At 50.2% G+C, this 26,929-nt stretch overlaps 1 protein-coding gene and 1 non-coding gene across 3 annotated transcripts; one reads left to right on the forward strand and one right to left on the reverse strand.

The window, feature by feature from the left end:
- Positions 1–367: 367 nt before the first annotated feature.
- Positions 368–26,567, reverse strand: Ggt5 (gamma-glutamyltransferase 5). 2 transcript variants are annotated; one of them, XM_028874228.2, is made up of 12 exons: positions 25,640–26,567; positions 11,679–11,809; positions 11,349–11,444; positions 10,636–10,831; positions 9,975–10,132; positions 9,372–9,518; positions 6,521–6,657; positions 5,989–6,179; positions 5,456–5,562; positions 5,174–5,292; positions 4,940–5,050; positions 368–803 (listed from the first exon to the last, which is right to left on the reverse strand). In XM_028874228.2, exons 1-12 carry the CDS (start codon positions 25,810–25,812, stop codon positions 657–659), a joined length of 1,713 nt encoding a protein of 570 aa, XP_028730061.1. In that variant the 5' UTR covers positions 25,813–26,567; the 3' UTR covers positions 368–656. The 2 variants fall into 2 exon arrangements, with proteins under 2 accessions (XP_028730061.1, XP_037055670.1); XM_037199775.1 differs by lacking the exon at positions 25,640–26,567 and adding an exon at positions 23,441–23,864.
- On the forward strand, positions 1,624–1,728 carry LOC114696536. Its single transcript, XR_003735030.1, has one exon. It is a non-coding gene; the product is annotated as a U6 spliceosomal RNA (small nuclear RNA).
- Positions 26,568–26,929: the final 362 nt, after the last annotated feature.

Genomic DNA, 26,929 nt, shown 5'->3' on the forward strand with positions numbered 1-26,929 from the left:
TATTTCATCCTACATGAAAGTGCTACCAAGAATGAGCCTTAGTCTCAAGAACATGGTATGTTAAGACCAGAGCAAGGGCTCTCAAGTTTTGCTTCATCCAGTCTTTTCCTGGAGTGGAGAAGGACCTCACAAGAGTTGAGGGCGAGTACTACAAGCCACACTACGGCCTTCTCACTGGCAGGTAAGATGGGGGCCAGACCCACTGCAAAGCCCCCAAACACACTGTAGCTTGAACAGAGTTGGGGTGAGTGGCCTCTGTTCTCTGAGCCTTGATGGTGAGTCATGAAGGACCATAGGAGTCTGAAGTGTATTGCATGTCACAGGGCGCTGAGTGTCCCTTTACCTGCATAGAACCACTAAATCAGTCCACAGTGTGGCTCCTCTTTAATCCTGGACTGGTAGAGAGACCATTTAGAGGATGGGCATGAGGCTAGAAGAGGCAGAGCAGGGCCACAGGAGGTGTCGCGAAGGGACCACAAACAAGTCAATCCTTCCTGCTCCCATCGTTCATCTGCCGAGCTGGTCCCTGTCCTTTTCAGTCCCAGGTTGATCTCACGGCAAAGGATCCAGGTCCTGGAGCACTTGGACCTCCAGCCTCCTCTGTCTGAGGCACCAAACTTATAGTGAGTCAGATCCTAGCTCGGGGCAAAGCCATCTTAATATCCCGAAGCCTCTCCATCCTTCCTCGAGTCAGATGCCGCATAGACACAGGGCCCTTCCTGGGACACAGCCTGGACCACATTCAGGAAAAACAGTCGTGGGCTCTCACTCTGGCCCCGGTCCTGTAGCCCCTTCTGCACGTCCTGAAGAAGAGAGAAGGGGCATTCACGGAGAGGGCAGCTCGAGTCCCCCAGTACACAAGGGAGTGGCTGGACAAAAAATTAGGAAAACAGACCTAAAAAGATGGGACTGGGGGACGGGGCCTGAAGACCCTGGCTAGGGAAAGACTGTCAGGAACTGGTTCTAGAGCATGGAGTTCATGGCTTGTAAACATCAGAGTACAGAGATTATGCAAGGACGGTGCAACTCAGAGCAACAACCTGTCAGGAACCAAGATCAGCCGGACGGCAGTGGTGCACGCCTTTAATCCCAGCACTTGGGAGGCAGAGCCAAGTGGATCTCTGTGAGTTCGAGGCCAGCCTGGTCTAAGGAGTGAGATCCAGGACAGGCACCACAGAGAAACTATACAGAGAAACCCTGTCTCAAAACCTTCCTCAAAAAAGAACCAAGTTCATTCTGTTCTTGAGTCCAGTTCACCATGGACCCAGAGGACAAGTCTGAGATGATCTAGAGGTTTCCATGGAGAAGGTAGCATTAGAAGACTTGAGCTCAGGGGCCACGCGTTTGAATCTCTTCAAAGCAACACCTTTTGGAGTTCACAGATGCCCTGGGACATTGAGGAGGGCAAAGTACTGGATACTAGGTATCCAGACCCACCAACTTGAGTACTGCCAAACCATATAGGACAACAGCAACAATCATATAAGAACTCAAGACCTGAGACATCCATATATGCAGCAGTCAAATTCCTGGGGGGGCCTATAACTTTGGAGTTATAAGGGGGTGTCTAGAAGGACTCAAAGCTGCTGATCCCATTTGTCCAGGATATCCATGTGCTGTCCTGTGCTCACTTCAGCCGCACACACACTAAATTGGAGCAATCCAGAAAGATTAACACGGCCCTTGCACAAGGATGACTTGTAAATTCATGAAGCATTCCGTGTGTGTGTGTGTGTGTGTGTGTGTGTGTGTGTAGGAAATGGGGGTGCTTTGGTTCTTCAGGTATGGTGGTACTTACTTAAGGGGCAGAGACAGGGCAGGTTGTAAACTGAAATCAATCTAGGCTACATGGCAATTCTGAGGCTAGCCTGAGCCAAATTCTGTCTCAAACACAAACAAACTTGTACGTAACCAAGAAAACTGGAACCCTGAAGGAAGTGTTGGGAGACGCTCAAGACGTGGGGCCCTAATTGCTCAGGTATAAGACACTGAATCTGTGAACTTGGAGGTAGAAACTAAAGTAGGCCCTAGCCCTGAAGTTCTGACTTCTAAGATGTTAAGAACTTCATGTCCTTGGGGTATGAACTACTACTGCCGTTTATCATGTTACAAGACAGCAAAAATCCTAAGAATTGCATTTCTTCAGCCCCGACTTCCATATGCTATTTCAGATGAATGGGCCAAGGATTTTGTCCACTGTGACCCGATATTCCACAGACGTCCGGGTATGGTGACTCTGCAAGCCTTATAATCAGTGTCTCCTTTCTGACTCTATTGAGTGACAGACATTACATGACTTGAACCACTGGCAAGGTGAGATCTGGAGCCACACCCTGAGGGCTCCTAAGTTTTTCTGCGTTTTCTATATGAGTTGCCCAACGACCTTGACATGAAAGGCTGAGGATCTCAGTGCTGAAGCCAAAGTTAGACTTTCAGTCCTCAGAGGCCTCCATTTCTCAGAATTTAGTGGCCAACCTCCAAGCCCTTCCTTGCCTTGGTGGTGGATTTTGCTTATGAGAGTCCTCGGAGACTTGAGATCTCTAAGCCAGGGTTTATGAGGTTCTCCATGGAAAGCCCTGGATCTGCATAACTGACATTTTAACACCCCAAGGAAGCTGACAATCTTGGCTTGACAGGGCACTGGATTCATTAATCTCAGTTCCCAGACCTTGGGTCATTTTCTGAATTCTCAGAGCCAAAGAGTCTCCGAGTGCCAAGTCTTGAGAATTGATGTTCGCTGAGGACAGATCTGCAGTTAAGAGTCAAGGGCCAAAGCTTAAAGAGCAAGGGCTTAAAAGAACATGTCTTGGATCTTGCATCCTCTCGACATTAGTTCCTTGGACCTGGTGCTCTCTGAGAGAGCCTCTCGGGTCCCTGGAAAAAACCCCACGCAGATGCTAGAATGCCAAGAATCCAAGTCCCAGTGGCTAAGCCCTGAACCTCACGATCTGAACAAGTCCCAATACTACAGATATTATTCAACTTATGATGGGGTGACGAGGGGCTGGAGAGATGGCTCAGTGGTTAAGAGCACGGACTGCTCTTCCAGAGGACCTGGGTTCAATTCCCAGCATCCACATGGCAGCTCACAACTGTCTGTAACTCCAATTCCAGGGGACACAACACCCATGGCAAGACACCAGTGCACATAAAATAAAAATAAATTAATTAAAGAAAAAGTGATAGGGTGACGATGGCCCAATAAATCCATCATAATCTGAAAATATTATAAGTCAAAATGAATTCATATATTTTATAATATATATATATACTGAAGAGCTGACTCAGCACAGCACCTGCTTGGCGGCTCATAACCATAATTGCAGTTCCCAGGACTCCAGTGCCCTTCCAGACATCCATGAACACCAGTCATGGGTGTGGTGCACATACAGACGTACAGACGTACAGGCAAAACACTCATGCACGTAAAACAAATCCTTTTAAAAAAGTAAGTACGTCTAAACTACCAAGCGTCACAGCCTGCCTTAAATGTGCAGAACACTTACGTTAACCTACAGTGTCGCCTGAGACAAAGGTGATGTCATTGTAACGTGTTGAACATCTCACATGTAATTTATTGGGTATTGTCAATGTCATTCTGTGTTCTAACATAGAATGGTTATATGCGTAGTCACCATCAATGCAAAATGGACATCAAATAGTTTCCCCTGAATGCATGTAACCTTTTTTCTTTTCTTCTGTCTTTTGTAGTGCTGGGAACTTGTGCATACCTTATCACTGGGCTACATTCCTAGCCCTGCGTATATGGACTTCATATCATTAGAAAGTTGAAAAATCCAGGAGTCAAACTATTTTGAGTCAAGGACCATCTGTTAAATGCCCCCTTTTACTGAAGGCCTCTTAGTCTGAGGGTTTTCAGAATTCTAAGTGGCCCTGGAAGATGGCCTTGGGAACCAAAACAGAACTTTGAGAACCTTGAACCACAGGTAGTTGAAATGGTCCTGAACACAAAGCTTGTGGCCTCGAAAAGCTAATGGGTCGTTTTAAAGATTTATTTATTTATAAAACATTAATCTACTGTGTGTGTGTGTGTGTGTGTGTGTGTGTACCACATACAGGAGCCTGTGGAGGTCACAAGAGGATGTTGGACCTCTTATAGCATTTACAGAGTGGTTGTGAGCTGCCATGTGGGTGTGAAGAACCACTGAGCCTGTGCTCTTAACCACTGAGCCATCTCTCAAAGTTGCCAATCTTTACATGGGCTCCAGCACAGTGCATCCAATTAGCTTCAGAAAGCTCCCAGAAAGCAAAGTTTCTGGGGAGGAAGGTGGTAGCCAGGAAAGAGACTTCAGCCCCTGATCATGCTCCAGGGCTTTAGTGGGAGACACATGTTTGGAAGCAACAACAGCATGACCTCCAACGCTCCAGAACAACAAAATCCCACAGGAAAAGTACACTCTTTCATGAATAAACTCTCAAATGTGAGTTTCAAACTATACGAGGGAACAAATCGCCAGGAAGCAGCATCTAACTAGCCACAGCCAGGAACGCTAGCTTCCTGGAAATGGTGTACACAGAACAAGATTTTTTTTTTCCCCCGTTGGTTTTTCAAGACAGGGTTTCACTGTATCGCTCTGGCTGTCCTGGAACTCGCTCTGTAGACCAGGCTGGCCTCGAACTCACAGAGATCCACCTGCCTCTGCCTCCTAAGTGGTGGGATTAAAGGCGTGCACCACCAGTGCCCGGCTGGGTAGAACAACATTTTGAAGTCGTCAGCCCAGGAGAAGCTCAGGCAGCAGCCTGCTCTCTGCCCTGGATGCCGTGGGACAAACCTATTGTCTTCCCCGAGGTGCTTCTCGACTCCTTGTGGTCCCTGAGGGTGAAGCGTCCCTCCCTGGCCCAGGAAGTTACTGGAATTTCTTACAGGGGACATTGAGCAACAGGGGCTTCAGGAGGCAGGTGGGAACCTCAGCCTCACCTGGTTGAACTTGGGTTCATACTCCACGTGGCCCTGGCTGTTCACATGTAGGATGGGGGCTGCAATGGCTTCTGTCAGGTCAAAGCCAAGCCACAGCTTATTCATGATGGTCTGGAAGAAATAAAAGGATACAGGGAAGGAGGAGGCACCGGCCATCGCACCACAACACTCCCATCCCCACCCCAGGGAGTTTGCCAGGGAGGGAACACGCTAGCCGGGAACCCTCAGACTCACCTGGACCACAGCAGAGATGATGAGCTCCCCGCCCGCCCCACCAATCACCAGCTTGGATCCCTGGGCCTTGTTGACCAGGATGGAGGGAACCATGCAAGATGGTGGGCGCTCACCTGGAACTGGGACCAACAAGCATCACCCACACCCTCGAGGAGTACCACCCGCCCCTCGCTCCTTCATGCATTGCTAAGCCAACAAGTGCTCAGTGATGGGGGTGACCCACCCAGGGGTTGGCTGCCCACCCACCCTCCTTTCTCTCTCCAAGGGGTGCCTTGCTCTCACCAGGCGGAGGAGTGACCGTGGAACCTTCTACATGCCTCCAGCACAAGTCCAGTAGCTCGTTGTTCAGGAGGATGCCTGTCTGAGGTGAGTACACCATTGCTCCAAAGCTGCAGATTGTTAAGGTGGAGTCTGAACTTGGAGCCTTGGCTCCCAACCCCAAGGGCTGCAGCCTCTCGGGATCCTTTACCGTATTGCCTTCCAGCACACCAGAACCCAGCACCACCCATGGGCCCGAAAGATCCCCTTTGACTCCGCATCAGGACCAGACTAAAGCTCATCCCAGGCAGGACCTGGCGCAGGGCCACCTAGCAATAGCTTTTCTCAGCAAGGGATGTCCCTGGTGCCAGGTCATCCTTTTTGACTGAGAGAAAAACAAAAGCGAGATGCTTAGGGACGAACAAGGGGAAGTCGGAGAGTGTAGAACCAAACTGAGGCAAAGGAGACTTCGTGTTAGGAGCCAAGGGGAGGGGTCTACCCATCTGCCCCTGAGCCCTGTCCACCCCCGCCCCCGCCCCTGCCCAGATCCCACACACGGTGTGTTGATGGTGCTGGTTGCTGCCACAGCACTGCCGTCCTCTCCCAACACGGACACATGAGAGGTGCCCATCCTGTTGCCCCTGACCCCGGACAGGTTGTAGTGGTTGAACTGGTGGTCGCCGCGGCCATCGATCTGCTGGCGGATGTGCTGGGCTAGAGCCTCCCCCAGAAGGTCCTGGGAGGTGTTCTGGGGTGAGGAGTCAGATAGCAAGTTAGCGAGGAGTCGGGTAGTGGTGGGGTGGGGAGGTCCTCAGAGCAGAGTGGAGGATGCGCTCAGTCCCCTCTGGGAGACCCTTTCTCCAGTCTGTTGTGGGAGGGCCTTCCTTGAGACCATGCTGAGCCCAGATCCTACCCGCTATAGCTACCACCCCAGAGTCCCTTCCAGCCCTCGGGACCACTGCCAGGATATCCCTGCCTAGAACTACAGAGAAATTCCTCCCCTTTCCCCATGCCAGACCTGTCCCTCCCTCCATGCTGTATTCTAGGGAAGATATGGGAGAGGACATCATCAGTCCCAGGGAGCCTTACCTGTATCCCTGGGTGACTGCGTGGGTCCCATAGCCGCCACCTCTGCCCTACTGCGAACTTGAGTGTCTCTACAAGGTGATGGTACATGCTCACTTTCCCTTCCGGCCGGGCCACCATCTCTGCAGAGAGGTTGAACCCTACGGAGATAGTAGGGTCAGGGGTATTACTTTGTGTAGTGGGGTGAATGCTGGCCCCCCAAAAGATTTACTCATTCCTTTATCCCCATAATACATAAATATTGATTTATATGGCACAACAATTAATATTACATTATATGGCAAAATACGTTAAGGATTTGAGAGAAGGAATTTACCCTGGATTGTATAGATTATGTAGGCTAGCCCTAAATGTGATGATCAAGCGTGTGTGTGTGTGTGTGTGTGTGTGTGTGTGTGTGTGTGTGTGTGAACACACACACACACACACACACACACATATTTTTTTTCAAGACAGGGTTTCTCTGTGAAGCTCTGGGTGTCCTGAAACTCTCCCTGTTGACCAGGCTAGACTCAAATTCAGAGATCCAAAATCAGAGTTCTGACTACCTCTGCCTCCCAAGTACCTGGATTAAAGGCATGCACCACCACCACGCTGGACCACGCACATCTTTATAAGTCAGACACACAGAGAAGAGATGTCCCCTCTTGTCTGTGGTCTGACTTTCCACAATTTCAGTTACCTGCTGTTAATCATAGTTTAAAAATATCAGATGGAAAGTTCCAGAATAAACCATTCATAAATGTGAAGTGTCATTCTGAGCAGCATGATTAAATCTTGTGCCCTCTTGCTCCATCCATCACACCAAGGCTGTGAATCATCCATTGTCCAATGTATCCAAACTGTCTATGCTGCCTGCTCCTTAGTCACTTATTAATACCCCCCCAGCACTGAGACAGGTACCCCACATTGCACGTGTTAGACATGAACTCTACCACTGAATTCTCAAGTCTTATTAACTGTCTCTGACCAACGGTCACCCTATTGAAGTCCTTTTATCAAGGTGGCACGTAGGTTACTGAATAATGGCCCCAAATGCACACTTGTAGGCTTGGTTCTGAGCTTGTCACTGCTGGGAAGTGGGGAAAACTTTAAAAGCTGGGGCCTGGTAGGATGGGTAGGTCATGTGCTCAGATGGGGCTTGTCTCCTCTCCTTCCCTTCCTTTATTTCCCAGCAGCCTTGAGATGAGGTTCTCGCTCTACCATACTTTCCTACCATGATGTACTGCCTCACCTCCACCCAAAGGCAATGGAGCCAGCCAAGCACAGACAGACGTTACAAACCTGTGAGACAAAACAAACTCTTTCTCTTCATGAGTGGGTTTTTAATGCCGGGCATTTGCTATAGTAACGGAAAGCTAACCAATGGTAGTGATGCTGGCGATTTGCATATCCTGAAGAGAAGCCACAGAGTGCTTCCTGTAGATGAAAAGACTGTATCCTACTGTCCCTAATTTATAATTAAACTTTATCACAAGTGTAGCCTTAGGGAAGCATGCAGTATGTATCAGGCTTTGTACCTGTCTGAACTGATACAGGCAGAGCCAAGATTCATGTAGCCAAAGGCAAGGGAAGCCTGCAGATTCTCCCCAGGAGACTCCAGAGGGAACTGGCTCTGATGAGCACAGCCTGCTGTGACTTCTAGCTTCTAGTGAGGCCTTGGGCAGTCCCTGCAGGCTATGAGTCCCAGCGCCGTGCGTCAGCCTTAAGTCTACACACGTGACATGCAGCTCGCTACCCACAGAGCCTTCTGCTCCTGTGCCCTGAAACTGGGTCATGCACTAAGAAAACGGATGCCATTTCCTTCGGTACAGCACGAGCCAGTTTCAGAGACAGAGTTCAACTCTAAAACATACCATCTTGACCCCTGTCCACAGTCCTGGACAGGCTTGGATATCATGCATCTGTTAACCTGTTTATGTCAAAAAAGACAATGGCCATATGCTATGACGGGGATATGTCTTGGGTGTCCCTGAGGGCCCACTGGCATTGGAGCTTGAATCCCCATAGTGTCCCCATTGGGAGGTGGCTGAACCTTTAAGAGGTAAGACCTAATAGGTCTTTAGGTCACAGGGAGTTTGCTGGTGGGAGGTGGTTCGCATGTGACCCTTTGGTAGTGCTTACAAGAGGGCTGATATGAAAGGAGCCTCGCCTGCTAAGTACTCTACTGTTGAGCGAAACTTCCAGCACTAACCTTTTCTTGATGAGTGCCTGTGTCCACCATCATGTTATAGTGATGAGGATGCCCACAAAGGTTTCCCAGTGAGATCCGAGCTTGCTTTACCCAGCAGGGCTGCATTAGAGGATTGCTTGACCATGTGCATGCTTTCTAGGTGATTGGAAGGGTCTGCACTTGGCTGTGCTAGGGGGAGGTCTTTGCTCCACTCTTGCCATCCCTATAAATAGCCCTTCAGAACAGCCAGAAGGGGTGGTGGATAAAGATCCAGGCCCACCCGGCAGTGGTGGCGCACACCTTTAATCCCAGCACTTGGAGGCAGAGGCAGGCGGATCTCTGTGAGTTCGAGGTCAGCCTGGTCTACAGAGTGAGTTCCAGGACAGGCTTCAAAGCTACACAGAGAAACCCTGTCTCAAAAAAAAAAAAAAAAAAAAAAAAAAAAAAAGATCCAGGCCCTTCTGAGCTATCCTGTGTTTCTATTTCTCTCCCCTCTATCCTTGTATCTAAATATTTCTCACTCTCCTTCCTCAAGAGTACCCTGGGGGGGAAATGTGGGAGCTGGTCTCCCACATAGTGACAGAAAGCTAATGTGTTCCCCAAAGTCAGGGATGAACTGGGAGCTCAGGCTCCCTGCAGAGCAGAGCTGGAGGGGACAGAAGAGGCCTGAGAAGGTCTTACCTTTCAGCACGTTGAGAATGAGGCTAAGAATAGCACCCCCTGCAGGTGGTGGTGGTGAGTACAGGGTGTAGTTTCCTAGAGGCATCTCCAGGGGAGCCACCACTTCAGGCTGGAAGGCCGCCAAGTCCTGAACTGTCAGCTGGCTTCCTGGAGGGAGACGGTTAGAGCTCCAGGTGCAGATGGGGATTGCCAAAGAGCAAGAAAGAGTCACTACTCATCCCAGGGCACCCAAAAGAGTCCCCCTTGCCTGCAAGTGATGTAGTCCCCGAGGGGTGATGGCAAGTGCCTGGGCAGTGGTATGGGGTGGACGGTAGGGGGCAGAGGAAGGCAAGTGGGAAACAGGAAGAGAGAGGTGGCCAACTCAGCCACCCAGGCCTGCCATCGCCTCTTTGCAGGCAGACTCGCAAAAGCTCTGCCGCAGAGACCCCCCCCCCAGGTCAGCAATGGCTAGGCTGGACAAGATGGGCACACCTGGCCTCTCCCGAATCCCAGGAGCACCCAGCAGTTCTGAAGGGCCTGGGAAAGGTGTGACTTTAACCCATAGCCAAAGAACTTGGCTCTTTCTCTAGCTGGGCTGGGTGTTAGGGTGTCAGAACAGCTGACCTTCCTTGGCAATGTCCTCCACCAGCATGCGGCCCAGCCTCCCTGTGTATAAGGCCTCCGCACCCTCCGTGGCCACGGTCTCCAGGGTGTTGGCCAGTGCAGGCCACGGAAATGGGTCCTGAGATCTCAAGGTTTCTGTCCCATTGAAGAAGAGCTGTCTGGGGGTTGTGGGGAGTAGGAGGCAACCTCAGATTGATGCCAGATCCCAGCAGACACTCACATTCCTCTGGGCTCTAGGGACATCTGCAGGGTGCTTCTGGGGGAACAGCCATGGTCCAGCACTGAAGCTCTGGGGAGCTGGTTCTCTAGAAATAGGTGGAGCTGGTGCCTCCACCCTCACTCCTGCCTCTGGAACTTTTCTGATGTGTTTCCCAGGGTCACCTTGTCACCTACCTATCACTGAGCTAGCAGAGCAAGCCAAAGGGCTTATCCAAAGACCGTCTGCCACTCCCAAAGAGAAGCAGGAGGAAGCCAGAGCTGAAGGGATAGGGCGTCTGTAGCCTAAGTTAGGGTCTGGCCAGAGAAGAGCGTTGGCTACCCTGGCTGTAGGGGCTTTGGCCCCTTAGGGTCAACCCTCCGGCTGAGGAACGACTGAGGCACAGCTTGACGGTGGCTGAGCTCAGGTAAGATGTGGATTTGAGGGCTGCCCTATAGTGCTCACCTCAGGGTTGATGAATACAAGGAGGGCCTCAGGAGGCTGTTGTTAAGGAACTGGCTGAGGACCGAGGGCACACGGAAACCTTCCCGGAGCAGAGTGATGGTGGGCTGGAAAAGTTGAGCCCAAGGCAGGCGGCCGTGCCGGCGGTGGGCCTCGGCATAGCCACGGAGCTCCCCCGGAACCCCGATCCACTGGGCCCCTGCATAACAGGTACCCGTCCTCAGCCCAGGGCAACCCTGTCATTCCAACTTGTTCTCCCAGCTCTGGAGCCCATGTCTGACCATAGCATCCCCTGCATAGACCTCTTCTGGCTCCCCACTGCCTTCTGTATAAAATCCACGTGAGGTCACCACCACCAGGCACTGGATCATCGCAATAGACAGAACCAGGCCTAGGCTACACCCTGGAGCCTATTCTGCCCTCCAATAAACAGGACCCAGGACCCTTGTCCCACCAACCCATATCCACTGAGTTCCCCAAGACTGGTCTTCCCCTTGGAACACCCCCCTTCTCGGAGTCTCACCCCAAAAGAAGCCCTCTAACCCATCCCAGGAGGCCAGGAGTCCAGTCTCCCCATGTTCAGAGGCTGTCCCCAATGTCAGAGTGTCACGGCCTGTTCATGAGTCATACTGACCCTTTTAGGGAGGTTGCTCTGGACAGGCTCATGCACAGTGGAGTGAGTTAGGTTGTCTAAAGAACTCTTCCAAAGGCCTTACCTGTGCCCAGTGGCTGGGCCTTTCTACACTGGTCTAGCAGGCCTTGGACATGGCTGGCTGGCACTGTCTCCCGAGCATTGATGACTTCCACCTTCCCTGGAGTTGAGGCAGGATGAGGGATGGCTCCAACCTGTTCTAGGTCTTGGTTTCCATCTCTGTATTAACCCTTAAAACACTGTCTCCCACCAGGGCATTACAAAACAGAGGCAAAAGGCAGAGCAAAGAGTCCTGAGGGCACCAAGGAAGAGGCACGCGAGGCAGCCCGGGGAACGAGTGCCCCACGACTGAAGCCAAGTCTCTCTCCCCAGGGGGCGTCGCACGAGGGCCCACCTGTTGTTGCGTTGTAGATGGTGAAGATGACCCCTCCGCCCAGGCCCATGCTCTGTGGGTTCACGACACCGGTACAGATCAAGGCTGCGATGGCCGCATCCATAGGCGAGCCCTGTTGCTGGAGGATGGCCCTAGGGGACATGACACAGAATCAGTGATCTGGCTGCCCTTCCCCAGCTCTTCCTGGGCTCATGTGACGGGCATTTACTGGGAAACCGTGCCAGGTTGAGGGTCTCTCCGCTGGCACCAAACCCCAAGTTAGGTGAGAAAATACAAGGAACTGCCCCCGCCCCTCAAATCCAGCTACTCATTGGCCCGTCATCACACCCAATAGATGGCAAAGTATGATGGCATTTAGAATTCCCTGTACCGCAGAGAAGGTGGTTCTCAGTTTTCAAATGATTCTGCTGCCATCATCCCCTGGAACTCCCAGCCACACTGGCTCATTGTAACAGGCAGAACCTGGCCTAGGCCATGCCCCTGTAACCCATTCGAAAACTCCACTGTCTAAGCTGGCCTTTGGTGGGTGACCCCAGGATCCTGCCACTAGGGTCCAGTACTTGGACTGATGAGCTGTGGTGATATATTGTGTAACCCTAATAAAATTTGCCTGAAGATCAGAGAACAGGTCACCAGATTAAACATAGATGCCAGGCAGTGGTGGCACACATCTTTAATCCTAGCATTTGAGAGGCAGAGATCTATGTGGATCTCTGTGAGTTCAAGCCACCCTGAACTGCATGAGATTGACTCAGTCTAGGAGAGAAACAGAGCCAGGCAGTGATGGCACACACCTTTAACCCCAGCACTTGAGATCTCATATCTTTGCTTAGGAAGCACACATGCCTTTAATCCCAGCACTAAGAAGGAAGTGATGGCTGGGCAGAGAAAGGTCTATAAGGCGTGAGGAGACAGGAACTAAAGGCTTTTTCAGGCTGAGGAGTCCTAGAGGTAAGATGTGGCAATGGCTTGTTCCTTTGTCTCTCTGATCTTTCAGCATTTACCCCGATACCAGATTCCAGGTTTTTTATTATAAGACCTTTTAGAAATTTGAACAACAATGAGCCCTTCATCTTTTTCTTTATCCCCAAGCCTATGACAATGCACTTCGGCTTCCTCATCTGTCCAAGGGGCAGGTCCTTCAGCTCCAAACTGTTGGTGAGACTGGCCTATGTCATGGTGGCTACTGTGCTGGGAAGTACAGCTTACACAGCTCACCTGGGATCGCCCCTCCCTTCACACCTAGAGACCCTCCCCAGAACCACTCGGATTACTGCTTAGCCCCCAGGTACCACAAGGAACTTAAGGCCCACAAGAGTGGACCTCGGTCTCCTTCTATAACTCCATGGGACCTCTGACCCCATACCTTCCCTCGACTCACTTTACCTGTGACCCAACCAGTCCATCCTGGACTCTGTCTCACTGTGGTTCCTTGGCCTAAATGTTAGTGTACCTGGGAAGCCCATCATCACACATGTCATCTTGGAATGGGAAGGAACCAGAAGTATGAACAAAACAAGACTGCCAGATTGAGGTATAAGCACAACTTTTAAAAAAATTGATTTAGGCGGGGCGGTGGTGGTGCACGCCTTTAATCCCAGTACTCGGGAGGCAGAGGCAGGCAGATCTCTGTGAGTTCGAGGCCAGCCTGGGCTACCAAGTGAGTTCCAGGAAAGGCGCAAAGCTACACAGAGAAACCCTGTCTCGAAAAACAAACAAACAAAAAAAAATTGATTGATTTAGTGTGTGTGTGTGTGCATGTGTGTGCGTGTGTGCGCGCGCGTTCTGTGTGGAGGCCAGAAGAGGGTGTTGGATCCCCTGAAGCTAGAATTACAGGTGGACATGAGAACCTGACATGGGGGCTGGGAGCAGAACTTGAGTCCTCTGGGTTCTCCGCAAGAGCATCAAGTGCTCTGGACCACTAACCCATCTCTCCAGCCCCATCAGCACAAAATCTTAACAATAACACACCATCAACAAAGTTGAACGAAGGCAGAGGAAGGAATGGCAGATTCCCATCTGAGTCAAGGCCTCAGCTCTCGGGCCCCTCGGCAGCAGCCAGTCCTGCTGTGTGCTGCCTCCCACTGGAAGCCCTTTCTGCTGTGTTTTTATTTCCATCTTGGGTTTTCCTTTACCTCCCTGACCTCCTAATAGTGAGTCCTTGGTCCATGTTTGAGCTCATCCATGAAATGCAAACTATACTTATGACTTCTGAATTTAGTTTCTATACCAGTCCTTGTAACAGGCTTTCTTTTGGGCCACCAGCCAGCTCCCAAATCATGACATGGAGACTTATTATTAGTTTTGAATGCTCAGCCTTAGCTTGGCTCTTATTGTAATCTGTTTCTCTTTATCGATGTTTTGCCTCGGGGCTTTTTGACCTTTCTCTCCCACTGTATCCCTAACTTTCACTGCTCCTCATGTCTGCCTGGCAGCCCTGGCTTCACGCGTCGGGTGTGTCGCTCTCTTTCTCTATCTTTCTCTTCACTCCTCCGCTCTTCTCTTTTGTTGAGCCTAGATTTCTCCTCCTATTTATTCTCTCTGCCCGCCAGCCCCGCCTATCCCTCTCCTGCCTAGCTATTGGCCATCCAGCTTTTTATTAGACCAGTCAGGTGCCTTAGGCAGGCAAGGGGAAACAAATGCAACCCATCTTTACATAGTGAAACACATGCAGCAGAAACAAATGTAGCACACCCTGACATCATTAACAAAGGTGGCAGAAACGAGTGTAACACACCTTCACATAGTCAAAGTAATATTCCACAGCATAAGCAAATGTAACACATCTTTGCCTAGTTAAAATAATATTCCGAAACAAGTCCTCTTCCCTAAAGTCTAGTCTCTTCTGTGAAGCTATCTACAGATGCCTCACTGGGGGCTGAGAAACACTCATCATGAACTACACTGCACTGCTTTCCCCTCCCATCTCCACCCCTACCAGAGGCTGCTGTTCTTGTCCTCTCGGGCTTAGAAAAATGACATAACCATTTGCTGTTTCACTCTGTCCCTCACCCTTGAAGTCATCCTCTGTGACTCCTCTCTCCCACTCCTGTTAACCGCATGAGAGGTACCCCATGTCCCCCACCCTGACCCAAGCTGTCCATCACTCTTCATCTGGGTGTCTGCAGTGGCCTGTTGGACCTGGCCTCCTGTGTCTGCCTGATTTCTGTACATTTCAATAAAATATTCTGGTCACTGGCCACTGGATATCCCAGTAGTGGATGACTAGACACTTTAGACCGAACTTCTCACAGAGAATTAGGAAAGCCGGACAAACCAGAAATGTGCTATGAAGGTGTTGGCAGTGGGGGAGGAAGATCATAGTGAGGGAGGCGGGTCTGGCGTCTGTGGCTACTTCTCCCTGGAGAAGATGGCCAGTTTTGCACAGATAGCTGAGAGATGGAGCAGAGCTTTTGGCACCCTCTGATGGCTACAGGAAGGGATGATGCACGTGCCCCATACCCCAGGATGGGCCCTTTTTCTAGGTGCAACAGCCAGAATTAGACGAGGCCTCTCCACATAGCGGCCCAGCTGCAAGTAACCCAAAGATGCCCAGCCATCTAGTAACCCAAAGTATGATGGAGATCCCAGAATTTTGGAATCCCAAGACCTGACCTGAAAAAAACTTCAAAAATTGCTTTTACTCACTTATTATTTTGGACTTCACTGACTTTTTTTTTTTCCAGAATACTATACCAGGCTGACTTCACACTTGTGATGATCCTCCTGCCTCAGTCTCCCAAATACTGGAATTACAGGAGGGAGGCACGATGATCAGTGGGAAAATTATTTTTGAACAATTGTTATACATGCTCTCCAGCGCGAGGTGGAAAATGACCAAGACAGCAAGGGAATAGTAACAGAGGAACTCAGGATGGAGTGCAGACAATCTTCTTAAAAGACCAGCAGGACCCCGGTTATGAAGGCCACAACTTGGTTTTATTTTGTTCTCTCCTCTCTCTCTGTCTCTCTCTGTGTCTCTCTGTCTCTCGCTCGCTCACTCTGTGTGTATGTGCGCGTGCGTGCGTGCGTGCGTGCGTGCGTGCGTGCGTGTGTGTCTTTCTCGGTCTCTGTCTCTGTCTCTGTCTGTATTTATCTGTCTCTGTCTCTCTGTCTCTCTCTCTCTCTGTCTCTGTCTCTGTCTCTGTCTCTCTCTCTCTCTCTTTTTCAAGGGTCCCACCATGTAACCCAAACCGGCCTCACACTGTGATTCTTCTTCCTCAACTCCCCAAATGCCAACACTTACAAATATAAACCAAACTACAAATGTCCAAATGACTGTATTTCAAGATCTAAAAGACAAGATTAAAGATTTCAACTCTGCAGGATGGCTCAGTGGGTAAGAGCGCTTGCCCCGAGAGCCGGGTGACCTGAGTTTGGTCCTTGGAACTTGTGTAACCTGCCAGGTGTAGTGGCGTACATCTCCAATCCCAGCATTCCTGTGTCCGGATAGCAGGCAGCTCCAGGAAGCTTACAAGCTGAGCTAGCCTGGAGTATTCAGTGTGGCAGAAACAAAAGACCCTTCCTCAAAAAAATGATGGGAGATGTGAATCGACTTCGGAAATTCTCCTCTGACCCCCACACATTGCAGTGACCCACATGTACCCACACTGACACACAAAACAATAGATTAATTGTGTGTGTGTTTTGTTTGAGATGGGATCTCACTATGTTGCTAGCTTTGGCCAGCCTGAAATTCGCTATGTAGACCAGGCCGGCCTGAAACTCACAGAAATTCACCCATCTCTAGCTCCCAAACACTGGGGTTAAGGTGTGCACTTTCATGCCCAGCTTAACTAATTAAAAACAAAAAAGAGGTTCATCAGTGCTCTGGCAACTGGAATGAGGAACTCAATGCTAACAGCAGGTTAGACACAAACGTGGGGGAAAAAAAAACAAACAGTGAACTGTAAAATATCTAGAATGAAATGCAAATCTACAGCTTTGGCTACTCAGGGCACTGGGGCAGGAAGATCGCTATGGCCAGGAACCTGAGGCCAGCCCAGCAACATAGTAAGACAGCCACCCAAAACAGAAGTAGAAAACAAGCCACGCAGTGGTGGTGCACGCCTTTAATCCCAGCACTTGGGAGACAGAGACAGGCGGATCGCTGTGAGTTCGAAGCCAGCCTCGTCTACAGAGTGAGATCCAGGACAGCCAGGGCTACACAGAGAAACCCTGTCTTGCTGGAAAAGAAAAAATTAGAAAACAAACAAAAGAGACCTAACAATCTGAGCTGGGTTTCACAAGGAGTCAAGAGAGAACCAACTCCTAAGAACTGTTCTCTGATCTCCACAGGTTCACTATGGCACGTGTGCCAGCACACACACACACACACACACACACACACACACACACACACACACAAATATACACAGGTATATGCACTCACACACTTACACATGTACTTAAACATACACAAACATATGCACATATTTATTTACTGTGGTGGTTTGAATAAGAATGGCCCCCATAGGCTTATATATTTGAATGTTGGTTACTAGAGAGTGGCGCTGTTTGAAAGGATAAGATTGTTTAGGAGGTGTGGTCTTGTTAGAGTAGCTGTGGTTTTGTTAGAGCTTGTGTGTCCCCGGGGGTGGGCATTGGGGTTTCAAAGCCAATGCCAGGCCCAGACTCTTTCTGTCTCTGCCTATGGATCATGATGGATCTCTCAGCTACTGTTCCAACACCACGCCTGCCTCCATGTTCCTGTCCTGATGACAATGGACTCACCCTCTGAAACTGTAAGCAAGCCCCCAATTAGATGTCTTCTTTTGTGAGAGTTATCTTGGCCATGGTGTCTCTTCACAGCAACAGAACAGTGACTAAGACACGCCCTTACACGTACACACTCTCACATACTTATATTCATACACACGTACATTCATATACACACTCACATATACACATACACACACACACACTCTCTCTCTCTCTCTCTCTCACACACACACACACACACTCGCAAACACAAGCACACACACCAAACAGGGTAGAGAAAAAGAGAACTTGTAAGAAGTGAATTAAGAAACATAAAAGCTACCAGAAGGTAGAAATCACAGGACACTGGAGTTCTGTTTAAAAAAAAAAAAAAAAAAAAAAAAAAAAAGACAGAGCTGAGGCCAGGTGTGGTGGCACACACCATTAATCCCAGCACTGGGAGGCAGAGGCAGGCAGAGCTCTGAGTTTGAGGTTACTTTGGTCTCTGTAGTAAGTCCAAGACAGCCAGGGACACACCATGAGAGCCTCTCTCAAAAACAAACAAACAAACAAAAAAACCCAACAAACAAAACTGTGGATAAAAACAAACTAAGCCATGGATTGAAGAGTCACTAGAATGTATCAGTTTAAAGTTGCTTATAGCCACAGACAAAACTTTTGTTATTGACTGTGTGTGTGTGTGTGTGTGTGTGTGTGTGTGTGTGTGTGGAGAAGACTAGGGAAGAGCCCTCTTGTGGATTTGAACTGGCGTTACCGGGAGGAGCATGGTTCCCAGACATGACTTTTTCAGTCTCTGAATGGAAGAACCTGGCAAGAAGCAGCATCACAGCTTCCTGCTCTCACTTCCCGGAGCACCATCCTCAAGCCGGGCACGGTGACTCCTGTCTGCAGTCCCAGCGCTCAGGAGGCAGAGGCAAATTTAAAGCTGTGTGGTCTATCTAGTGAATTCTAGGCCAACCAGGGATACAAAATACATTTGCATAATACATACGTGTATATCATCCTTGGTTAACTCTTGACTCCAGGTCTGGCCAAAGGAATATGCAAACGGATCCAGAGACATCCTGGGCTAGTAGACAGGAATGTTCTCCAAGGCTGATGAGTGTGGGAGGTCCCCCATGTATAAAACACTTAGTTCCAAATTTGGCACTCTAGGGTGATGGTGGAATATTTACAATGTGTTTTAATTACTGTTCTATTGATGTGAGGAGACACTATGACCAAGGCAACTCATTAAAAAAAAAAAAAAAAGCACGTAATTGGGGGCTTGCTTACAGTTTTAGAGGATCAGTCCATGTCACCATGGCAGGAAGCAGATGGGCATAATACAAGAAGAGGAGCTGGGGGCTTTACATCCTGATACACAGGCAGCAGGCACACACACACAGACACACACACACAGGGGGGAGGGCCTGGCATGGGCTTTTGAAACCTCAAAGCCCCTCCCCTAGTAACACACCTCCTCCAACAAGGCCACACCTCTAATTCTTCCCAAACTGTTCCACTAACTGGTGACTAAGCGTTCAAACACATGAACCTATGGAGGCCATTCTCATTCAAACCACTACAAGATATGCAGCCTCCTGGGAGTTCTTCTAGAACCTGAAAACATGCCCTTACCCCAGCTCTCCATTTTTTCTGTCTCAGCCGTGAGATGAACAGCTTTGCCGTGTGCCGCTCCAAAGCACTAGGAACAGCAGACAATATGCAAAACCTTCCGACAGTGGGCCAAATCCGTTTCTTTTTATAAGTGATTATCTAGGTATTTGTTATGATGATGGAAATCTGATTGACACAATGTGTAAAAGAACTTAGCTATCGGCTAGAGAGATGGCTCTGTGGTTAGGAGCATTAGCTGTTCTTGCCCGGGACCCTGGTTTGACTTCCAGGACCCATATGGTGGCTTGCAGCCACCTGTGGCTTCAGCTTCAGGGGATCCAGTGTCTCCATCCTCTGAAGGCACCAGGCATGCATGTGGTACCCATACATACATACATACATGCAGCAAAATACTAAAACACATAAAGATAAAATAAATAAATCTAAAACGTAAAAAAAAATGTAGTTTCTGACTTTAAGGGACTCTTACTGGTCATATTGTGGTAATCTGAGCATAGAAAAAAGAAAGAAGGGGCTGGAGAGATGGCACTGGCTGCTGTTCCAGAGGACCACAGTTCAGTTCCCAGCAACCACATGACTGCTCACAACCATCTGTAACTCCAGTTCCAGGGGAACTGATGCCCTCTTCTGACCTCCTTGGGCACCAGGCACACATTTGGAACACATACATGTCTGTTAACTTTTATACACATAGAATATTTCTTTAAAGAAAAAAGCAAAAAAAAAAAAATGGGATTATAGCATAATAAAGGGAAGCAGTCATCTGGGAATCAATAGTAACACTCAAGAATGCTGGGGCCAGGGAGAGGAGATTGTGTTTAGAGAGCATTAGTGAACACCGAAGAAATCGTAAGTTTGGGAATTCACTTTTGTTTTGTCCCTTTCTTCAGTCATGTGACACTTCTGGAGTCTGCCAACAAGAGACCATCATCAGAGGTCGCTGCTCAGTCCTGGGCCAGAGCCACAAATTAAGATGAACCTCTTCTTCGTAGCTTAGTCAGAAACAGATTGTGATTCATCATTGTTTCTCTCTCTCTCTCTCTCTCTCTCTCTCTCTCTCTCTCTCTCTCTCTTTTTTTTTTCTTTTTTTTTTTTTCTGAGACAAGGTTTCTCTGTGTAGTCCAGGCTGTTTTGGAACTTGGAGATCCACCTGCCTCTGTCTCCCGAGTGCTGGGATTAAAGGTGTGCGCCACCACCGCCCAGCTATAATTTGTTTCTTAAGCTGTATCTCAACATAAATTCAATGTGAATACCTTTTTAAAAATCAGGGGTTTTTGTTTTGTTTTTTCAATGCTGAGAACTGGCTTAGAGCCTTGCACGTACGTGCTAGGCAAGGACTTTGGCACTAAGTCACATTCCTAGATGCAAAAAGCAGTCATAAACCAAAAGAAATGGAAGAAAAGAATCAGGATAGAGGATAAAAGAGACCAAATGCACAGGAACTAGTAAGAGCAGACCAAATGCACAGTCAATAAAATCACCGGCTAAGGGTGTAGCTCAGAGATCCAGCATCTGTTCAGGGCCCTGGGCTTGGTGGTCAGCACCCCAAAAAAGAAGTCAACAAAGGCAAATTTGGTTCTTCATAAGGCCACTAATTCAGCCCTGTCAAGGCAGATCAGGGGCAAAGACTCATAACGGCCCCTATAAACTTTCAAAAGATGCTAAGAGGATTTTTTTTTTTAACGCAGGGTCTTGCTGTGTAGACCAGGCTGAATTAAAACTCCCAGTCTCCCTGCCTAATCCTCCCAAGAGCTGGGACTGTAGTTATGTGGCACCACACCTGGAAAGAAGGTTTTAGATTTGAAAAAGTATGTTAATGAATGTGACAGTGTACATAAGCTGGACACATTTCCTGAAAAAGATTTACTAACTTCTGGTAATGCATCCAAAGGAATAGAAACGGGCTGGTGAGATGCTTCAGTGGGTAATGGCGCTTGCTGCCAAGCCTGACGACTTAAATGCCATTTCCAGAATCCACATGATGGAAGGAGAAAACCAGCTTCCACACGTTGTCCTCTGACCTACATAACACACACACACACACACACACACACACACACACACACACACACACCCCTTCAGTAAGTAAATAAATAAATGTAAAATATTTAAAACATAGAAACTGAACACCTATTAAAGAAACAGAACCCGTGGTTTGAAGGTTTCACATGCACACACAAATAACTCAAGCACAGAGGGAATGCTAGCTTTCTATTTCTCTAACAAATACTGAAATAATCAACTTCCAAAAAGAAAAGGTTTATTTTGATTCACAGCCCAGAAGTTGTAGTCCCGGGCAGCTTGCTTCTGTGGCCCTGGGGCTGTGGGGACACGTTGTGGGGACATGTGGTACAAGTGTTTGGCTGCACAAACCCTCCCAGGAAGTGAAGAAGAGAAAATGGAAGAGAGAGGGGCCCCACAGTCCTCTTCCAGGAAATGCAAGCCCCAACACTCACAAGGCCTCCCACTCTGCCCACCCAAATGCACGGAGTGGAGAGCTCACCCTTAACACGACCTTGAGAAGACATGCAAGATTCAAACTCCTGCTGAAGGCTCAGCCGGTAAGTTCTTTTAAACAAGTCCAGACAAAAATCAGCCAATTTATAAACAACACAAAATAAGCCTTTTTCTTCCAGAGAGCAGAGAGAGAGAGAGAGAGAGAGAGAGAGAGAGAGAGAGAGAGAGTGCCAGGTGACCCTTGGTGTCACCTGGGAGCTAGAATCACCCGGGACACTGGCCTCTGGGCATGTGCATAGGGACTGTCGTGATTGAATTGAGTCGAGGTGATCCACCCATTGTGGGTTGCCCCGGTTCCTGGGACCGGGACCCTGGACTGTGTGGGAAGGAGGAAATAAACTGAGCACAGACATTCCTTGTTCTCTTGATTGTGGATGTGAAGCGCTCAGCTGCTCCAAGCTCGCTTTGCCTTGAACTCCTCCCCATGATGAACTGTATGTTGAACTGTGAGTCAGAATAAACCCTCTCTCCTTTACATTGTTGTCCTCGGGGTATTTTAACACAGCCACGGGGAAAGAAAACACAGCTCCCCAGTTCTTTACGAAATCAGCATGAACCCCATACCAAATACAATAAAGCGTGGCTCAGCAGCACAGCGTGTCCGGGTGTGCACGAGGCCCTCGATTGGACCCAAGCACTCAAACGAAGCTGAACCGATGAGACCGTCATAACGAGGGGAAATTACAGAGCATCAGGACAAAAATGAGCCAATCAAATTTTTATCATCCACAATACAACAATTATATTGAATCACTACTAAGCGGAGTTTGTGCTAGGAATACAAAAGTGGCTTAATACTGCCTTTTAGAGGGAGAGAAATAACAAGATAGAAAACACATCTAATCTACAACCTAATTTTAAAAAAAAACCGGCAGAAAGAGAGTATCGGAAGTGCTCCATGATGCCAGGCACCAGAGCTCACAACTGTCATCTTGGGGCTAACTAATTAAGTTCTGATCAACACAGAAAGGTGGGGGCGGGGGAGACAGAGACAGAGAGACGGAGATTTTTCACAAAGCAGAAACTTCCGATAAACAGTGATCACACCCAACCATCCAACACAGTTCTAGATCTGTTTGCACCTCCTTCCACAGAGGCAGACCTCTGTCCCTTCTTGGCTACCATTGTGTCCCAAAGTCATGACAGATGAGAGGTGTTCCTCACGTATTATTTCACCATTACGGAAATGCAACCCAGGACCTCATGCAAATTAGGTAAAGCTGTGCCCTCGAGACATGCATCCACCCCTCTCGTAGTTGATACTCGACAAACAAAAGTATTAGATGTTGCAGGTGAGAGACAAGCTCATGACTTACCCGCATGGACCTCCAACCCCCAACCACAGCCAGGAGCCAGGAGCCCAGGGCCACAGCAGTCCTACTAAAGTAGGACTATATTCCTACTAGCCAGGAGCAAGAGCCTAGGCGGGTAACTCAGCGTCCGGAGTCTGGCTTTCCTCAGCTGAGAAATGTGATCAGTGTTGGTCGGCAGGATAAGACATATTGAATGCACTTGTCCCCAAAAACCCAGCAGGCTGTCGTCACCACTACTGCCACGGCATGCTCATTCAGATGTGTGCGTGTGCTCACACAGGCATTTGCACACGCGTGTACCATCCCTAGGTGCCAAGGGACTTTCATCATGCGCTCCAGTGGTCAGGGAAGGCTGTCACTTCCTGGTGAGGTGGCCAGGAATACAGAGAACATAAAGGTCATAGAACAAGTTTCAGGCTGGAAGGAAGGAAGAGCAGAAACTAAAGTCAAGGCCCTGGAAGGGCGGGACTTGGAGTCACAGACTAGTCTCCCCTCAGGACCTGAGATGCTGCCTGTGTCCAGATCAACCCAGGCAGATGACACGATTCAGCGCTAGTGAAGAAATGTGTCCAGTGTGTGGGGTGAACTCACCTGTGTGCTCACAGCCATCCTGTGAGGAAGGGGCCAGCCGCCATGCCACTTCCCAGCGGGGAAACTGAGGCTGACATGATGTTTATAGCTTGCTTGGCCTGTGTTTCCGCTCTCCTCTGAACCAAGGGTGCAACCCTCAGACACCAGGTGGGCATGAAACAACAGGCCACACCCCGTCCTTAGGGATCAGCTGCCACCGCACTTGTGACCCAGGGTCAGTCCAGATGGCAACCCTCCAGAAACTTGCTCCCCAGAACCCCAAGGGAGCCCTACCTTCTGCAATTTTGGTAAATAAAGCTACGGCCATTATGTGTCCAGGGCTGGGCAGGTTGGGGCCGAAGGGGAGGGGGAGGGGACTTTAGGAAGACTGTCCCTCCCACAGCCCTCCCACCCTGGCAGGAGCCCCAGTAGTGAGGGGGAAACCCCAGTCCCACCAAGACTGCCTGCTGTGACGCTGGCCAGGTTCGTCCCCTGGGCAGACCTCCTAAGACAAAAGGAAAGCTCTTGTCACAGCAGCCAGGGCCACCTTCCTGAGGTCTAGCCTGGCTGTGGTCCCTGACCTCTCCTTCACAGTAAGTAGCCGGTGCCGGAGGCTCCCTCCCACTCCTGGTTTCTTAAAACAAGAACAGGAAGCAGGGAGAGTTGTTTGACCAAACGCTGGAGGGAAACCCACATCCGCTTTTCACCGGGGGAGAGCTTGAGGGGGCGTTTAGAGTGCAAGGGTGTTCAGGCTCCAGGCTCCAAGCGCCCAACCCTCATGGACCAAACGCTGCTCAGAGACCTTCCTCAGAGATATGTAGACGCACCCCCTCGTGCATGGGGGGCTGCTCATCTGGCTGGCTATCTGTGGGGCCTGAGTGCGCATGCACACATGAGCGGACACACCCACCTACGCGTGTGCACCCTAGCCTCATTTACATTGTTGCGTTCTGGGAGGATTAAGTAGACACAACATCTCACAGGAAAGAGCAACAGCCGGCCTTAACTCTTGCTTCCCTTGGGAACAACATGTGGAGTAGGAAAGACCGCCCTGTACTGGTCCCTGAGCTAGTCCCAGCCACTGCCAAGTTAAATGGAGACGTGAAGGAGGAGACAGAAAGCCTGGGAACTCAGAGGACCGCGTCAGGGCGGGGTGGGGGCTACGATGAGCAAGGGAGGTGGGAAAGAATTGGGTAGACAGATGGATTAAGGGAGGACAGAAGGAAGAAGGGAAGGGTGGGTGAATTCAAGAACAGCAAAAGAAAGCATGCCAGAGCCATCTTTTGGACCGAGACCACCATTCTCCCTGGCGCAGGACCCAGCCTTGGGTGTATAAAGCACTTGGCCCCCCACAGTGGGCTGATATTCTGGGAAGGAGACCCAGATAACTGGAAGGAAGAAGAGGCTTGCCCGGGTTTCTGGGGGCCCAGTGGGAGGCAGGGGACCAGGAGTGACTTCCTCCCACAGCCTGGTCCTGTGGCTGTGTGGTGGGAAGCAGAAGCGTCCAGGGGCTGGGTTTCCTGGAAGAAGGTCAGGAAACACCTACCGAGAGGCTCCTGTCGCTGCCTCTTCCTCCTACCCTGCCAAACATCATCAACCACTCCACCACTCACCAAGGCCAGAGCCTGCCATAGAGAGGGAGGTCCTGACAGATGTGGTGTTGGTCCGTGTGTGCGTGCGTGCGTGCGTGCGTGCGTGCGTGCGTGCGTGCGTGTGTGTGTGTGTGTGTGTGTGTCTGTGTGTCTGTGTGTCTGTGTGTCTGTGTGTCTGTGTGTGTGTGTGTTCTGAAAGACTTGGGGAAGTAGCCTGGCCCTGGGAAGCATTGTGTGTGGCAAGTAGGTAGGACCTCCATATGGACCCCTGCCGCCTGTTACCCAGGCCCCTGAAAAAGTTCCAGCCTTGCTCAGGACAGGCAGGGACAAGGTAGCCGGCCTCCTTCAGTCTGCCTTTCCAACCTGCATTGTCCAGGTGGCCCTTCCTGAGCACGAGTCACACTCTTCGCAACACTGTCCTGGGCCCCCATCTTCCCTACGGACACACCTAACTCTATGCTGTGCGAGGGCCCTGGGGTTGATGTAGGAAGCTAAACACACACGGGCCCTTACCTCACAGCCAGCGTGGTACTCACGTGGCCTCTTCACACCCCTACCACAGTCACACAGTCTCCAGAAGCAGCCAGCCGCCAAGGGCCACCCAGCTCACACCCACCTCTTAACTCACCGTCCAATGTCTGAGCAGACCTTGGAGTCAGCAGCTACGGCAGCGCGGGCAAAGGCATCGGGGCCACAGGAGGCGCGATGATGAGAAAGAGCCACCGCCAACACAATGAGACCCAGACCCAGACCCAGACCTAGCAGGACCAGGCAGACTGTGGCCCTGTGACTCCAGGCCATGACTCAGGGGTCCAGGGAGAGAGGGGAGGCAGGTGGGCACACAGGGTGGTGGACAGACAGAGGAACAAACTGGCAGACAAGTGGAAAAGAAACTCTCCAGGTAAACTCAGGCAATCAGATAGATTGGGAGGGAAAAAAAAAAAAAAAAACAGTGGGTCCAGAGATAGAAGTTATCACACAGGCCAGACAACTGGGTAGAAAAGATAACAGATAGGCTTACAGATAGGTGGGTAAGCAGGTTTACGAAGGACCAACAGGAAGCCAGCCAGCCAGCCAGCCACATGGGTTTATGGAGGGACAGACAAGAGACGGACAGACACAGCGGCCAGGCCGCCACCCTCCTCCAGCGCTTGCTACAGAGGCAGAGCTGGCCACAGGTCTGAACTTCCAGTTTTTAGCTCCTACAGCTCGGCCCTGGAGGCAGGCCAGGCATCTACAGGGAGTTTTTTCTCGAAGAGAAGGGCTGGGCCGGCTGCTGCTGTTAACTCTTTCACTGCCCGTTGGTCCCAGGGTCTTTCCTGGTGGCCCCACAGCCCCCAGGGGGCTCCTCATGCCGGTGCCGGTGCCGTGGGGATTGCGATGCTTGCCGAACCCAGGAGAACTTGGGGCACAGGGCTGGTGGAGGCTCGCTTGCCACTTCCCTGGCTCCCCACAGCTCAGGGTCAGGGTGTCTCCTGCAGGGTGGAGCTCCATGCCCCAGCCCCATACTCTCAGCTGGTTCCATCTAGGCTGGCAGCAGCTCAGTCAAGGCCCCACACGGTAGAGGGAAGTGGAGCAAGGACCATTTATCACAGCCCGGCACAGCCTCACCCATACATGGGAAGGGGGTGAGGAGACGGGCCACATGTCTAATCCCTGGCACCCCGTGCTACTGCGTCATCCACCCTGGGACATGGTGACCCAGAAACACAACCTTAGACCTCTAGAGGGTGAGGATGTCCTGTCTGGGTACCCTCACTTCTGCGGCTCCGAGGCACACTGGCTGCTAGCCTGCCTCCCTGGGTGCAGTGGTACTCAGGACTATGCCTGTGCTGGTGAGCCTCTTCCTCTTGGGGGCCTGGTTTGGGTCTGGTCTTTCCCTGGCCTCAGGATGTTCAAATGGGAGGCAGCTGGAGGA

The sequence above is a fragment of the Peromyscus leucopus genome, chromosome 16_21 (assembly GCF_004664715.2).
Source record: "Peromyscus leucopus breed LL Stock chromosome 16_21, UCI_PerLeu_2.1, whole genome shotgun sequence".
In the NCBI taxonomy this organism is placed as follows: Eukaryota; Metazoa; Chordata; class Mammalia; order Rodentia; family Cricetidae; genus Peromyscus; species Peromyscus leucopus.